This window comes from Odontesthes bonariensis, chromosome 7 (genome assembly GCF_027942865.1).
Source record: "Odontesthes bonariensis isolate fOdoBon6 chromosome 7, fOdoBon6.hap1, whole genome shotgun sequence".
In the NCBI taxonomy this organism is placed as follows: Eukaryota; Metazoa; Chordata; class Actinopteri; order Atheriniformes; family Atherinopsidae; genus Odontesthes; species Odontesthes bonariensis.
This window is the reverse complement of record NC_134512.1, coordinates 40275476-40291556: the sequence shown is the minus strand read 5'-3', so window position 1 is coordinate 40291556 and position 16081 is coordinate 40275476. Positions and strand designations below refer to the sequence as shown.

The window sequence follows — 16081 nt, the reverse complement described above, 5'->3', positions numbered from 1 at the left end:
GTAAAACTTCTCCAGCTGAGTTTCTGCAGCTTTCAGTGCGTCCTGATTCTGAGCTGAGCTAAAGTAAGCTAACGAGCTAAAAGCTAATGTTAGAAAACCCCTGCTTTCATTAACCAGCTGAGAAAGTTAGCAGGTTAATGAGGTTCATCTGCCGAGTAGCACGGCAGCCTGAAGGTGGAACATCTGTGCAACCAAAGTGCTTCCTCATCGAGGTTTCAGCCTTTCAGAGGCAGTTCTCACCACAGCTGCACATCATCGATGCTCGTTCCTGTGGTCAGCGACACAAACAAACAGCAAAGATTATAAAACAAGAAGCAAATCTATTTATTTACAGTTTTGGAATCATAAGAAAATGGTCACATGAACACATTCAGCCTGACGGCGTCCTGCTGGGCGGCGCAGCCTGACATTACAAAGTGAAGTGAAAGCGTTTCAGGTGGGCGGAGCTTCCGGCTCCAGAGGGAAGCGGAACGTCTTGTTTCCCGTCCTGCAGCGCAGCTCTGAGCAGTCCAACCTCAGGGGCAGCGGCCCGTCCTCACGCTCATCCATCAGACTCTGACGGCCCAAAGAGAAGCCGGTCAGAACATAACAGGGAATACGTTAAACTCTGGGACTGTGGGGGGTTCTGCAGCTTTCTCAGTTGAACTTTAGCTGTTCATCAGACATGTTGACCCCACATGAGCCTTCCTGCCAGCTCCAGGCTCAACTATGGAACAAAATATAAAATAAAATCCCTTCTTAAAACCCATTTTATAGATTTTTATAGATATCGGGTGACCTCGGCTTTTATTTGTTTTATTTTATTTATTTTGAAGATTTCAAACTTTTATCCCGTTGTTTGTTTGTTTGTTTGTTTTTTTAAGTATTTTTTGGGCTTTTTATGCCTTTAAAGTGATACTCCGGAGTAGATTCAACCTGGGGTCATTTGAACCGTGATATCCAGCCAAGTAGCCCACCCGCAGTTTTTTCGATATTGGCTGAACATCAGCTGAGTTACAGAGTTATCCCGAATAGCTTAGCACAAGCGCTAACGGACCCTGGCAGTATCTCCAAAATTACCACACTAAAATCACATGCCATGACACCAAACTTCTACAGTAGTACAAATATGGTCTGTACTCACCAAACGATGCATTTGGAAGTTTGAAAATAGTCCAGGAGTTTATTATTATCAACACAAGCCTGATAGCTTCTCTGCAGCTAAAGCTTCGTTGACGTCACTTCCTTGATCTGGGAGCTTCAAAGTAAGATGAGGGTTGATCTGCTACTGTAGACAACAAAGCATATGCTATATTCTACATGTTTTTTTATGAATTTTTATGTTGTAGAGTTGTGAAGTTATTTTATCAATGGAGAAACTGAGCAGCCTTGCTTTGTTGTCTACAGTAGTAGATCAACCCTCATCTTACTTTGAAGCTCCCAGATCAAGGAAGTGACGTCGACGCAGCTTTAGCAGCACAGAAGCTATCAGGCTTGTGTTGATAATAATAAACTCCTGGACTATTTTCAAACTTCCGAATGCATCGTTTTGTGAGTACAGACCATATTTGTACTACTGTAGAAGTTTGGTGTCATGGCATGTGATTTTAGTGTGGTAATTTTGGAGATACTGCCAGGGTCCGTTAGCGCTTGTACGAAGCTATTTGGGATAACTCAGTAACTCAGCTGATGTTCAGCCAATATCGAAAAAACTGCGGGTGGGCTACTTGGCTGGATGTCACGGTTCAAATGACCCCAGGTTGAATCTACTCCGAACCATCACTTTAATGAGAGGACAGTGTGAGAGAGACAGGAAGCAGGGCGCAGAGAGAGGGGGAAGACAATTTGTTCCAGTTGTGTGCAGCAGAACAGCTAAAAGCTGCTTCACCGGGTCCAGTTTGAACTCTGGGCTCCACTATCTGACCTGAGTCAGTAGATCTCAGAGCTCTGCTGGGTTTATACTCTGCTAGCATGTCATTCATGTGTTCTGGACCTAAACCGTTCTGTGATTTGTAGACGAGCAGCAGAACTTTAAAATCTATTCTGTATCTGAGCCGCTGTAAAGACCTGAGAGCTGGGCTGATGTGATCTCTTTGTTCTGGTTAAGCGTTAATGTTAAAATTAGGGCGAGTTAACTCGTTAATTATTTAACAAAGATAAATATTTTTATGGCGCATTAACGCAGGTCTTCTTATTTACTTTATTCTGTAAGAAACGGACTGACTTAGTGGAAGTGAGGCTGCTTTTACCTGCAGCTCCGGTACGCAGCCCTTCAGCTTCTCCGTCAGGTCTCCAACGCACCAGGCCAAACTCACGTGGAAGGACGGATCCTGGGAAACAACGCAGGGTCCGGAGTGGTTCAACACAAAAAGAAGACGAATAAAAACGGAAACGATAATAACAACAGAGTAAAACACGCGATGACGTGAGACGGGTTTCCTGTGAGAGGAAACGTTGTCAGCAGAGCATCATGTGACCTCCAAAGAGACATTTCACCGGCTAAAATCGCTCTTTTTCATTACTGACCTCATAAAAAGTGTCCAGCTGGAACTCTGTCATGGTTCTGTCAACGACTCGGACCAGATCCAACAGCTGAGCGCGCCCAGCGGACACTTCCATCCCCAGGAAGCTCCTGCAGGGGACACACACTTAGCAATGGGTCCTGAACTGAAGGAAACTGCAGTCTGAGGGTATAACCCACCGTGAGCTCCATAATTTCATCTTCTCCATCCAACTGGAGTTCAGCCTGTGAGCTTCAACCACTTCAGTTTGGAACTTAATCTCAGTAGATCTGCATCAATGTTTCAACAGTTCTGCAGCAGCAGCGATTGGTCTCTCACTCAGTGAGATTAAAGGGACAGTACGCCTCTTTAAAGGGACAGTACGCCTCTTTAAAGGGACAGTTCTCCTCTTTAAAGGGACAGTACGCCTCTTTAAAGGGACAGTTCACCTCTTTAAAGGGACAGTACGCCTCTTTAAAGGGACAGTACGCCTCTTTAAAGGGACAGTACGCCTCTTTAAAGGGACAGTTCGCCTCTTCTGACATGAAGCTGTGTAACATCCCATATCAGCAACATCATTTCTGAACATCTTCTTACCCCCTGCTGCGTCCTGTGAGCAGAGTTCCAGCCTCGTTTTGGTGCTGATGAAGGTAGTCCGGCTAGTTGGCTGGGGTTTAAAAAATAAAGCGTTTTGCTTCTCAGAACAATATGCGTTCAACAGAGTAATACATTTGCATCACAAAATGGTTCTCCAGGAAAAAGTCAGAGCTCACAATCTCTTGGCCCTATTTTCTCTCCCTTCGTATCACAGCCTGCTGGAAACCAGCAGGGGGTTAGAAGATGTTCATAAATGATGTTGCTGATATGGGATGTCACACAGCTTCATGTCAATCACCGCTTTCGGACTGTAGGAACCTTTGGCAGTTCTAATAACCTTTTAATCCGCGGGGCCGTTTTCTCCCGTCTTCAGACATACAGGAACTCGGGGCTTTCTCCCTTAGTTCCTATAACTATTTAGCTCCTTCTCCGAGGTCGGGTCTTTTCATGGTTCTATAGAACGCATCTAACGGAGGTGTGTGGTGGTCGGTAGCTACGCCCCATGTCATGCTATCACGGCTGAAATGTTTCCTCATAGACACGGACACAACCGGCGGGTGTTTAATAAGTTAAACTTACACTGGTCTCATTTGTCTGCAGCGCTCTGCTCTCCTTTCTTCCTTCATGAAATGAAAAAGTATCTCCTGACTCTCTCTGTGAGCTCTTCCAGCCTCGATATTAGACGCCCGATGTGATTGTCCATGATTAATATCACCATCATGCAGACCATGAACACGGTGGCCTCCCCGCTCTCCATGTTAGCTTCTTGGTGCTGTTTTTTCTTCTCTCCTTACTTTTACCTGGTTTTGTTTTGTTTTGTTGTTGAATGTGGCGCTAAACGGCTAACGGCTAACACGTCACTGACGCAGACGGCTGCGCGCGGCGCATCAGTCCCTATCAGGTACCGACTCATGTGCGAATGCAGACTGAAACAGCTCCGCTGGGTAAGGACAGTTATCAGAACGAAATTCGAGTAGGACAGTTCTGATAACTGCGTTCTTAGAACTACTCTGTCCGAAAGCGGCTAAAAGAGGCAAACTGTCCCTTTAAGCAATGTGGCGTAATGCTACAGGACCTAAAAAGAGTCTGCGTGTTTATTTAGTGAGATTACAGATTGTTGGGACCCTTCTGCTAAAGAAAGAAACTGAAATAACCTGAAAGCAACCAAAGTAATAAGAAATAAAACTTGTGAAAACCAGACCTTGGTTTAGAATTGTGGTTCAACAGAATAATTTAAAGAAATAAAAATGAATAAATAAAACTGAAACTGTCCTGGACAGAAATGATGATTACAGACATCAGAACATAATCTTTCTTTGCATTCACCTGCTTCCAAACAGCTCAAAAAACTTCCCTTTGACACATTTTTCTTCTTCTGCTCTTTCACATCTCTATTTTCCATTTGCCTGTCGGGTCGCCTCTTTGCTGGCTTTACTGACAGAAGCTGAATGGCATCTCACAAACAGCCAACAGTTGCTCCAACCACCTTTAAGTCTCATTAGGTCTCAAACCCATTTCTTCCCTTATCGACATTACAGCGATATCCATCATTCCACCTTAAATCAACGCGCTGAAGAACAAACGTGTGTAAAGTGACCGGCTGACCGGGTGGACTCTGAGAAAAACAGATGATAAAAGACCTTAGAGACGTTACCTCGTCCTCTCAGCGTTACAGTAGACCCGCAGGCTCCCTGCTGTGCACACAAACCTGGCAACAAGAAACAGCTGGAGTCAGAATCACATCAGTTTCATCAGTTTATTCTTTCTGTTCGTTCAGCTCTGATCCTGAAAGGAAGAGAGCACCTGACACCGTGTGGAAAACTGCATTATTTTCACCGTTTAAGCCCTTTTACAAATGATTTTTCCATTTCTTTGCCTACCTTTGTACATCGTAATCTTTGTCAGTATATTCCTTGCAAACTAAACGCGTCTCTAATCTAAAGCGGTTCATATTTGACTGAAAGGAGCACTTGTCTGCAGTTTAGTGTCAGAGTAACCCACCTCTTACAGCGGGCCAGGCTGGCCTTCAGGCTCTGAGTGAAGGGCTGGATCCAGTGGTGTCTGAGCACCACCGTCTGAGACAGGCTGAGGTGGAACTCCTCCTGTGGGGTCAGAACGAGCCCCCGAGACCCGGCCGCCAGGAGCAGCTCCTCCAACAGCTCCTCAAACTCCTCCTCAGGAGGGTCTGACGAGGAGAGGAAGAACAGAAACATACTTTATTCATCCCCCACTGGGGGAAATTCGAATTTGTAATGTGGCTCAAAAAATATTAATATTTACAATGATTTTATATTAACAACAACAACAACAATAATACCAATTCTAATAAAAATACTACTACTAACTAATAATAATAAATGACGAAATAAATAAATAAAAAAAAAATTTAAATTTAATTTTTTAAATAAATAAAATAAAAATAATAAAAATAAATCTTTTCTCCTTAAAAAAACGAGGAGAAAAGAAATGAAACAAGGTGACGAATCGGGCGGTGGGATGCTTTTTCTGCCCTATTTCGGGCGGCTCTTACAAGGCAAATAAACACAAGTGGCCCAGTTTCCTCTCTCATGCTTGAAGGAGCGGACACGTCCACTATGAAGGGAGCTGTCTTCAGTTTGTGGATCCACTTCGTCTGGAAACATGGCCGCGAGGCAGCCGGGGAGCGGCAGCCTGCAGGAAACCAAGATGGAGGCACGCAGTTCAGTTTCAGCCCAAATAAACAGGCCATCATAATATAACATGTTTCACAAGATGAAAGATGTCCGTCAGAACAATATCTTCAGGTCAATGTAAATTCATCACTAAATATTCTCAGGTACCATCAGGCAATGAAGAGAGGAAAGGCTGAAGATTCATTCTGATGATGTCATCGACTCTAAATAATCAGTTTAATGACAAGTCAGTAAGTCTGAAACAATTATTTTCCCAGTTAATATATCTTTCTGTAAGAATGTGAAAAGTGTTGCCAGATATAACGAAAGGTCAAAACCCCCAAATATATTCTCATCATCGTCACACTGAAAGAAAACTGCGACAATCTCACGTCTGAGGAGCTCAAATCTGAAAATGTTTGTCCTTTCAAATCAATCAAATTTATTTATATAGCACATTTCATGCTTTACATAAAATAAAAGCATTGCAGCAGGGAGTGGAAGAAGCATTAAAAATACATAAAAGAATATAAAGAGAAACAAATAAAATCATTTAAATGAATTTAAAAACCAGCAACAGTCCAGATAAGTCCAAAGATATCGTGCAGATTTCATGCATAGACACATGAGAACAGAAATGTTTTTAACATGGATTTAAAAATGTCTCCATTTGGTGAAAGTTTAATCTCCACTGGCAGTTTGTTCCACTTGTTTGCAGCATAACAGCTAAATGCTGCTTCTCCATGTTTAGTCTGGACTCTGGACTGGACCAGCTGATTTTTGTTTTTAGAATTATTATTTTTTTTTTTACACTGTTGGTTTTTAAAATTCAAAGTCTGATTTTGATACCTGATTTTAAAATACCTGGTTTTAGGAGCCAGCTCCTCGGTTTTTATCTTCTTCTTCTTCTCCTCCGTGCAGTCATCGCTGCCGCCATCTTCCTTCCGCCACTTTCGGGAACAGCTTCGGCTCCGGGTCGCGGTTGCTTCTCTTTCGTCCTCCGAGCTGCTGCTGTAACCGACCAACATCCCTCACCACCGGGCACCGTTAACAGCCGGGAGCCGGTGGCTTCAACGTTGTTGTTCAAGCTCCAAAACACGAGCGACAACTCGGCTTTGAAAAGGAACTTCCGGCGGCTTTTGCTAGCACTTCCGGTGTAAACATCGGTTGCTACGCCAGTTTGGGTCCCGGAGCAACACCTTCTGCCGCTTCAGAGTTCCGCTTCTCAAAATGCGTTTAAAAAAAAAAAAATCTTTACTGATTAAAGATGGCTCTAAAAAAAAAGGAATGTTTATTACACTATCATTATGTTTATCCTCACGTACTTCCAGAGTCATTTGGTATTTTTACAGCACCGTGTTTCTGATGTGAGAATTTCACATAACAAACTGTTCACGTTACTTCCCTTTTATTCCATCAGACTTTATAATAGTGCTTAATATGTACTTATATTGAAGATATCGTATTATAATAAGCCTATAAAGGTGTAGGACTCTATGTTTTTAAGTTTTGGATTGTTTAGTTAACCTTGTAGCACCCAAGCATATGAATAATCATTGAAAAAAAATCAATTAGGCTCTTCTTGCATCTTTTTGGGTGGGAATAAACCAATATTTTTGGAATTTTTTGGAATTGGGCTATTTTTGATAATTTTAGGCAATGTTGCATATTTGCAACTGTGGGCTTTCCTGATTAATTTTGTTCACAAAACCAAGTCATTCTCTGCCGATCGTTTGGCAAAAAAAGGTAAAGTGAAAGTTCACCAGTAACTGCTGCTACCACAATAAAATGTATATAATAAACCTTTATTGAACATTCTTAATACAAAGTGCGGAACGCAACCATCATAAACTTTCCATTCAACAACAAATCAAACAGATTTCACAGATCTTTGTTGTGAAAAAGTGAAGCACATATAAAATGCAAAAAATGTCATGTAAATAAAAATGTAATGTAAAAAAATATTACACATTAATTTAAATAATGTATGTAAATTTAAACAATCAAATAATGTAATGTAACTATATATATAAATAAAAATCTAATGTAAATAAAAAATGTAAACTGTGGTGCTACCAGGTTAAATGTGCAGGACAACAAATAGCACGATTTAAATCTTTCATAAACCGCTTTTACTCATTAAGAGATTGTGAATGATAAGTTTTTCCAGGTGTTACATCCAAACCATCACACACACCAGTCTGGGTGTGCGTGTGCGTGCGTGTGCGTGCATGTGTGTGAGCAGCCAATTAACTCTTAGTTTATTCATGTTCCCGTGCGCGGGCAGGGGCTCCGCAGCTAGCCGGTAGCTAAGCTAACAATTAACAACAAAATGCGGATCTTCTTCTCGCCGGCGGAGAGAACGCGTCGGGAGCCCGAGAAATGAAGCCGTTAATGGGTTGACTCTGGACAATTTCCGCCCGTTTTAATGCGCCTTCATTTTCGGCCCCTGGAACCCGAAGGGCTCAGAACAACGGAGCATCCAGGAGCCGTTTTACGGATGAGAAGACGGGACCTCACGCTGTTTGTGGGGGGCAGCTAAGCTACAACTGATCGGTATAAAACCGGGATTTCTCAGCAGGCTTTCACTTCAAAGCTCCGGGGATGTAAAAGCGGTGTTTTTCCGTGTCGCCGCCGCCGCCTTCCCCGCCTGGTTGCTGTTTTTTTGCGGAGGCTAGTTCGGGCTAACGCCGCCTCCGTGGCTGGGTTAGCAAGTGGCTAAGCTAGCTGGCTAACCCATCCTGGTTCCTGTGATCTTTGCCTGAGCTAGGTAGCTAAGCTAGCTGGCTAACCCATCCTGGTGCCTGTGATCTTTGCCTGAGCTAGGTAGCTAAGCTAGCTGGCTAACCCATCCTGGTGCCTGTGATCTTTGCCTGGAGACGAAGAAACGTTGTGATGCGCAGACGCTTCCACTTTTACCGCGAATCGTCGAACATTTTGGATCTGTGCATAGACGGGGGTGGACCTCCACCTCCAGCATAAAGCATCTAAGTAAAGAAAAAAGAAAAATACACCCCGGTGGAGCTGTTTGTGTCCAGGTGAATATGTTAATGAGCACACTGGCTCAGGATGATGCACATTCTCAGGAACCCTTTTGGTTGGAAATGAATCATATCATTAGCTGTGTCATTTTAAAGGGTTAATGATAGTAAAATGTTGAGAATACACCCAGGCTGGTGTGCGTGGCTGTGATTTGTGTGTCGGAATTATAAAGGCTTAGTTTGCATTGGAACTCTTTCTTTATTACTCAGCTGCACGTTTATTTTTATCTGGAGGAAATTATCAGTCAGACGTTTAATTTGATGCTTTCTGGGGAAATTTGTATAGATTTAAGTTGGAATTTCTGCCTTATTATGTAAGAGAAGGTGCAGATTTATCATTTAAAGAATTATGATTCAGGAAAACTCAAATAATTCAGTGTTCTGCAGATCGATGTTACCCATTAAATAACACATACAGCCACTTTTTTTTTACTTTCTGTCTTTAGTTTGGTGCAGAAATCCTTTTAGAAGTGAGCCCATCTGGTATTGATGTCACTGATTAATGCTGTTATAATATATATGCTTTTTTTAAAATGCTGATTAACGCTTTAATATCAGATATATTTCAGCAAGATTTCTCATTGTGATTTTCTTTTTCTGTTTCAGAAACTATGGGCAGTTTAGCTGCGCTCCTGGAGATGACCTGAGAGAACCTGATTTACGGTAAAGATGTTATCCCAACATCAGCGGGCAAACTAACACACAACACTGATTAGAGTAAATGAAAAATCATTGTGGTGATAATATCTTCCATTTAGAAGATGGTAAGGATTATGAGAAGCTCATAATTCTTATATTTTTTTTAGTTTAAAGACTTGGAACCATTTCCTTATGTTAGTAAATATTAGGGCCGGGCAACGATTAACATGTTTAATCTAATTAATCACATGATTTCCCTGATTAATCACGATTAATCGCATTTGTACGCAGAATCCAAAAATGAATCCAAAAGTAGCGTATAGCTTTTAGCATTTAGCTTTATTTTAAATGTGCTGCCATATGAATGAAAGTGCCATAACATTTGTTGTGCAAACACACTTTTAACATCAGCATCTTTCTGTAGTTTTTATGTAGAAGCCTCGCTCCACTGTCTGTTTCCTTGAATGACTTGCTGCTATCAGTTGTGTGTTTTGCCTTTAAGTGATATTTTAGACTGGAACTACTACGCTGAGAAGACAATTCAACTTGGCAGAGTTTACAGATGACTTTGGTTCTGTCGACTCCGCCGTCTGGAAGAACTTTAAAATGAAAATGGCCGAGTAAAAGTTCCGTACCCTTCTCCATGTTTGGTGGATCCGCCGATTACTTTCTTTTCCTGTTCCACAGCAGACAGCAACAGACTTTTACAAAATAAAAGCCTGTGAGCAACAGACTTTTACAAAATAAAAGCCTGTGAGTGACAGACTTTTACAAAATAAAAGTCTGTGAGTGACAGACTTTTACAGAATAAAAGCCTGTGAGCAACACACTTTTACAAAATAAAAGCCTGTGAGTGACAGACTTTTACAGAATAAAAGCCTGTGAGCAGCAGACTTTTACAAAATAAAAGCCTGTGAGCAGCAGACTTTTACAAAATAAAAGCCTGTGAGCAGCAGACTTTTACAAAATAAAAGCCTGTGAGCAACAGACTTTTACAAAATAAAAGCCTGTGAGCGACATACTTTTACAAAATAAAAGCCTGTGAGCGACATACTTTTATAAAATAAAAGCCTGTGAGCAGCAGACTTTTACAAAATAAAAGCCTGTGAGCGACAGACTTTTACAGAATAAAAGCCTGTGAGCAACAGACTTTTACAAAATAAAAGCCTGTGAGCGACACACTTTTACAAAATAAAAGCCTGTGAGCGACAGACTTTTACAAAATAAAAGCCTGTGAGCGACATACTTTTATAAAATAAAAGCCTGTGAGCGACAGACTTTTACAAAATAAAAGCCTGTGAGCGACAGACTTTTACAAAATAAAAGCCTGTGAGCGACAGACTTTTACAAAATAAAAGCCTGTGAGCGACAGACTTTTACAAAATAAAAGCCTGTGAGCAACAGACTTTTACAAAATAAAAGCCTGTGAGCAACAGACTTTTACAAAATAAAAGCCTGTGAGCCACAGACTTTTACAAAATAAAAGCATGTGAGCAACAGACTTTTACAGAATAAAAGCCTGTGAGCCACAGACTTTTACAAAATAAAAGCCTGTGAGCCACAGACTTTTACAAAATAAAAGCCTGTGAGCAACAGACTTTTATAAAATAAAAGCCTGTGAGCAAGAGACTTTTACAAAATAAAAGCCTGTGAGCGACAGACTTTTACAAAATAAAAGCCTGTGAGCGACAGACTTTTACAAAATAAAAGCCTGTGAGCGACATACTTTTACAGAATAAAAGTCTGTGAGTGACAGACTTTTACAGAATAAAAGCCTGTGAGCAACACACTTTTACAAAATAAAAGCCTGTGAGCAGCAGACTTTTACAAAATAAAAGCCTGTGAGCAACAGACTTTTACAGAATAAAAGTCTGTGAGTGACAGACTTTTACAGAATAAAAGCCTGTGAGCAACACACTTTTACAAAATAAAAGCCTGTGAGTGACAGACTTTTACAGAATAAAAGCCTGTGAGCAGCAGACTTTTACAAAATAAAAGCCTGTGAGCAGCAGACTTTTACAAAATAAAAGCCTGTGAGCAGCAGACTTTTACAAAATAAAAGCCTGTGAGCAACAGACTTTTACAAAATAAAAGCCTGTGAGCGACATACTTTTACAAAATAAAAGCCTGTGAGCGACATACTTTTATAAAATAAAAGCCTGTGAGCAGCAGACTTTTACAAAATAAAAGCCTGTGAGCGACAGACTTTTACAGAATAAAAGCCTGTGAGCAACAGACTTTTACAAAATAAAAGCCTGTGAGCGACACACTTTTACAAAATAAAAGCCTGTGAGCGACAGACTTTTACAAAATAAAAGCCTGTGAGCGACATACTTTTATAAAATAAAAGCCTGTGAGCGACAGACTTTTACAAAATAAAAGCCTGTGAGCGACAGACTTTTACAAAATAAAAGCCTGTGAGCGACAGACTTTTACAAAATAAAAGCCTGTGAGCGACAGACTTTTACAAAATAAAAGCCTGTGAGCGACAGACTTTTACAAAATAAAAGCCTGTGAGCAACAGACTTTTACAAAATAAAAGCCTGTGAGCAACAGACTTTTACAAAATAAAAGCCTGTGAGCCACAGACTTTTACAAAATAAAAGCATGTGAGCAACAGACTTTTACAGAATAAAAGCCTGTGAGCCACAGACTTTTACAAAATAAAAGCCTGTGAGCCACAGACTTTTACAAAATAAAAGCCTGTGAGCAACAGACTTTTATAAAATAAAAGCCTGTGAGCAAGAGACTTTTACAAAATAAAAGCCTGTGAGCGACAGACTTTTACAAAATAAAAGCCTGTGAGCGACAGACTTTTACAAAATAAAAGCCTGTGAGCGACATACTTTTACAAAATAAAAGCATGTGAGCGACATACTTTTACAAAATAAAAGCCTGTGAGCAACAGACTTTTACAGAATAAAAGCCTGTGAGCAACAGACTTTTACAAAATAAAAGCCTGTGAGCGACAGACTTTTACAATAATAAAATGGATAATAAAACAGGGGTGGTCCGTGGCGTAGTGGGCTGAGCAGACGCCCTGCATTGGACGGCCCTGTGCTGCGTGTTGTTCCCCTTCTCTCTGCTTCCTGTCTCTCTGAACTTTCTATTAAAGGCACAAAAGCCCCAAAAAATTAATTAAAAAAAACAAAGATTAAAAAAACAAAAATGCGTTAATGCGTGACAAAATCTTTATCGGCGTAAAATAATAACGAGTTAACTCGCCCGGCCTTAGTAACAACACATTTAAAAGTGATCCATCAGCTTCTGTCATGTTGAGTTGGTGACTTGACCCCAACACTGGTTCTGTTTCTTCATGTGCTGTTTTGATTCTGTTTTTCATGCAGATGCAGCCTTAGAGGATGGAGTGAGAGCCGCCGGTTTCCCTCCCCTCTCCCAGCTTTTCTTCAGCACCTTCCAGCCTCAGCCATCACAGCTTCAGTCACGGCCTCTGCACCGAGCAGCCGCTGCGTCCTCCAGCACCGCTTCAGACATGGAGTGAGTGTTTCCCTTTCTGCCTGACACATCCAAAAGCCCGAAGCCCATTTCTCAACATCGTACTCAAGTTCTACTCTTACTGTTCTGTATTTCTAATTTTTATTCTTTTGTTTTTGTTGAGTGTTTTACTTTCAAATCAAATTTATTTATATAGCACATTTCATGTACAGAACAATTCAAAGTGCTTTACATAAAATAAAAGCATTGCAGTAGGGAGTGGAAGAAGCATTAAAATACATAAAAGAATATAAAGAGAAACAAATAAAATCATTTAAATGAATTTAAAAACCAGCAACAGTCCAGATAAGTTCAAAGATATCGTGCAGATTTCATGCATAGACACATGAGAACAGAAATGTTTTTAACCTGGATTTAAAAATGTCTCCATTTGTCTACATACTTTGCGAGTCTTTTACCGGAGTCAAATTCCTTGTTTGATTAGTCAAACCTGGCCAATAAAGCTGATTCTGATTCTGACATGTGCCCGTGTCCCTTTCTCGCCGCAGTTGGGCCGCTCCAGCTGCCAAACTGAATCCGTACGCCCGGGCGCGCATGACGGAGGCCTGGCAGCAGCACACGGTCGCTCCACCTCCCGCTGTCCACACCATCCCTGCAGGAGGCGAGGGCGCGCTGGGCTGCGCCGTGTACGGCATCGTGCTGCAGCCGGACGCCGCGGCGCTGCAGCAGCAGCAGCACGGCCAGCAGCAGCACGCCGGCAGCCAGCAGCACGCTCAGGCCCAGCAGGCGTCCCTACAGGTCGGGGGGGCCGAGCACAAGTGTGGTGCCTGTGGACACGACATCTCCCACCTGGCCAACCCGCTGGAGCACCAGTGCATGGCGAGCCAGGAGCGGTCGTTCCAGTGCACGCAGTGCCTGAAGATCTTCCACCAGGCCACGGACCTGCTGGAGCACCAGTGCGTGCAGGTGGAGCAGAAGCCCTTCGTGTGCGGGGTGTGTAAGATGGGCTTCTCCCTGCTCACCTCGCTGGCCCAGCACCACACCTCCCACAACAGCTCCAACCCCATGAAGTGCTCCATCTGCGAGAAGACGTACCGGCCCGGCTCCTCCGGCAGCACCACGCCCACCTCCTCCTCCGGCGGCGGCGACGCTGCGGCGCCCGCCCACGGCGGCTCCGTCCTCCCCTTCCCGTCGGCCCGGGACCGGCCGTACAAGTGCTCCGTCTGCCTGAAGGGCTTCAAGCACCTGTCGGAGCTGACGCGGCACGAGCGCGTGCACACGGGCGAGAAGCCGTTCCGCTGCGAGGTGTGCGAGAAGGCCTTCAGCCAGTCGTCCCACCTGCAGCACCACCAGCGCACGCACAGCAGCGAGCGGCCGTTCAAGTGCGCCGTCTGCGAGAAGAGCTTCAAGCACCGCTCGCACCTGGTGCGCCACATGTACGTGCACTCCGGCGAGCACCTGTTCAAGTGCAACCTGTGCGAGCTGCACTTCAAGGAGTCGTCGGAGCTGCTGCACCACCCGTGCCACCCGCAGGGCTCCCGCCCCTTCCGCTGCGCCGCCTGCGGGAAGGGCTTCAAGCGCCCGTCGGACCTGCGGCAGCACGAGCGCACGCACTCCTCAGAGCGCCCGTTCCACTGCGACGAGTGCCAGATGAGCTTCAGGCAGCAGTGCGCCCTGCTGCGCCACCGCCGCACGCACAAGGACCCGTCCGACCGGCCGTTCAAGTGCAACCTGTGCGACAAGGGCTTCATGCAGCCGTCCCACCTGCTGTACCACCAGCACGTGCACGGCATGGACAACCTGTTCAAGTGCGCCTCCTGCCAGAAGGAGTTCAGCCAGTCGGGCGAGCTGCTCCGGCACAAGTGCGGCGAGTCGTCCGGCGCCTCGCCCGACAAGCCGTACAAGTGCGACGTGTGCGGGAAGGGCTACAAGAAGAGCTCCACGCTGCAGCGCCACCAGAACTCGCACTGCCAGGAGAAGCCGCTCAAGTGCTCGCTGTGCGACCGCCGCTTCCTGTCCTCCTCCGACTTCGTGCAGCACCGCTGCGACCCGTCGCGGGAGAAGCCGCTGAAGTGCCCCGACTGCGAGAAGCGCTTCAAGTACTCGTCGGACCTGAACCGGCACCTGCGCGTGCACACGGGCGAGAAGCCGTTCCGCTGCGAGCACTGCAGCAAGGGCTTCAAGCAGCGCGAGCACCTGAGCAAGCACCAGAGCACGCACTCCCGCGAGGGCCAGTTCAAGTGCGTGTGGTGCGGCGAGCGCTTCAGCGACCTGGGAACGCTGCAGGAGCACACGGTGCAGCACACGGCCGAGGGCGGCGGCTACAGCGTGCCGCAGTGCCTCTGAGCCCAGACTAACGCCTCCCATTCAGGATGCTTTTACTGCATCTGTTTCCACCTGCACCTGTGTGTGTGTGTGTGGGACACTTCCTGTGTTTCCCAGCCCCCTCTCTCAGTAACAGCCACCGGGAGGCACAAACATCTTTCTGTGAGAATCAGGCAGCCAGTGTTTCGGTTTGTAAAGGAGCTGGGCAGTAAATATGTTTCTAAGAGCGTTAAAGCTGAGCTGCACCGATCTGTTGTTTCTCTGAGAGTTTCCACCAGCAGGGAATCGATTTGTCGGTGGTTCAGTGAGGACGATTTCCTCAGCAATAATATCAGAGCAGATGCTTTAAAGGTACAGTTCGCCTCTTCTGACATGAAGCTGTGCAATATCCCATATCAGCAGCATCATTTCTGAACATCTTCTTACCCCCTGCTGCGTCCTGTGAGCAGAGTTCCAGCCTCGTTTTGGTGTTGATGAAGGTAGTGAAGGGAGAGAAAATAGGGCCAAGAGATTGTGAGGTCTGAGTTTTTCCTGGAGAACCATTTTGTGATGCAAATGTATTACTCTGTTGAACGCATGTTGTTCTGAGAAGCAAAACGCTTTATTTTTTAAACCCCAGCCAACTAGCCGGACTACCTTCATCAACACCAAAACGAGGCTGGAACTCTGCTCACAGGACGCAGCAGGGGGTAAGAAGATGTTCAGAAATGATGCTGCTGATATGGGATGTTACACAGCTTCATGTCAGAAGAGGCGAACTGTCCCTTTAAAGAGGCGAACTGTCCCTTTAAAGTCTTGTTCCAGTCTCTCTGGGTTTTAGCTCTTTTACACCCATGGAAACAGCAGGAGGAGCTCCTGGGAATGTATGGAACTAATTCTCAGGAGGAGTTGA

The 16081-nt window shown here is 44.3% G+C and overlaps 2 protein-coding genes across 3 annotated transcripts; one reads left to right on the top strand and one right to left on the bottom strand.

The window, feature by feature from the left end:
* Positions 1–300: 300 nt before the first annotated feature.
* usb1 (U6 snRNA biogenesis 1) lies at positions 301–6907 on the bottom strand. Of its 2 annotated transcripts, XM_075470812.1 has the most exons (7): positions 6593–6905; positions 5608–5747; positions 5079–5262; positions 4732–4785; positions 2506–2611; positions 2229–2309; positions 301–555 (listed from the first exon to the last, which is right to left on the bottom strand). In XM_075470812.1, the coding sequence occupies exons 1-7, from the start codon at positions 6754–6756 to the stop codon at positions 433–435; spliced, it is 852 nt and encodes a 283-aa protein (XP_075326927.1). In that variant the 5' UTR covers positions 6757–6905; the 3' UTR covers positions 301–432. The 2 variants fall into 2 exon arrangements, with proteins under 2 accessions (XP_075326927.1, XP_075326928.1); XM_075470813.1 differs by lacking the exons at positions 301–555; positions 2229–2309; positions 2506–2611 and adding an exon at positions 2982–3147 and having other exon boundaries at positions 6593–6907.
* Positions 6908–8014: 1107 nt separating this feature from the next.
* znf319b (zinc finger protein 319b) lies at positions 8015–15826 on the top strand. The gene is made up of 4 exons (XM_075470809.1): positions 8015–8766; positions 9376–9432; positions 12756–12906; positions 13413–15826. Exons 3-4 carry the CDS (start codon positions 12902–12904, stop codon positions 15208–15210), a joined length of 1803 nt encoding a protein of 600 aa, XP_075326924.1. The 5' UTR covers positions 8015–8766; positions 9376–9432; positions 12756–12901; the 3' UTR covers positions 15211–15826.
* The last annotated feature ends 255 nt before the right edge of the window (positions 15827–16081 follow it).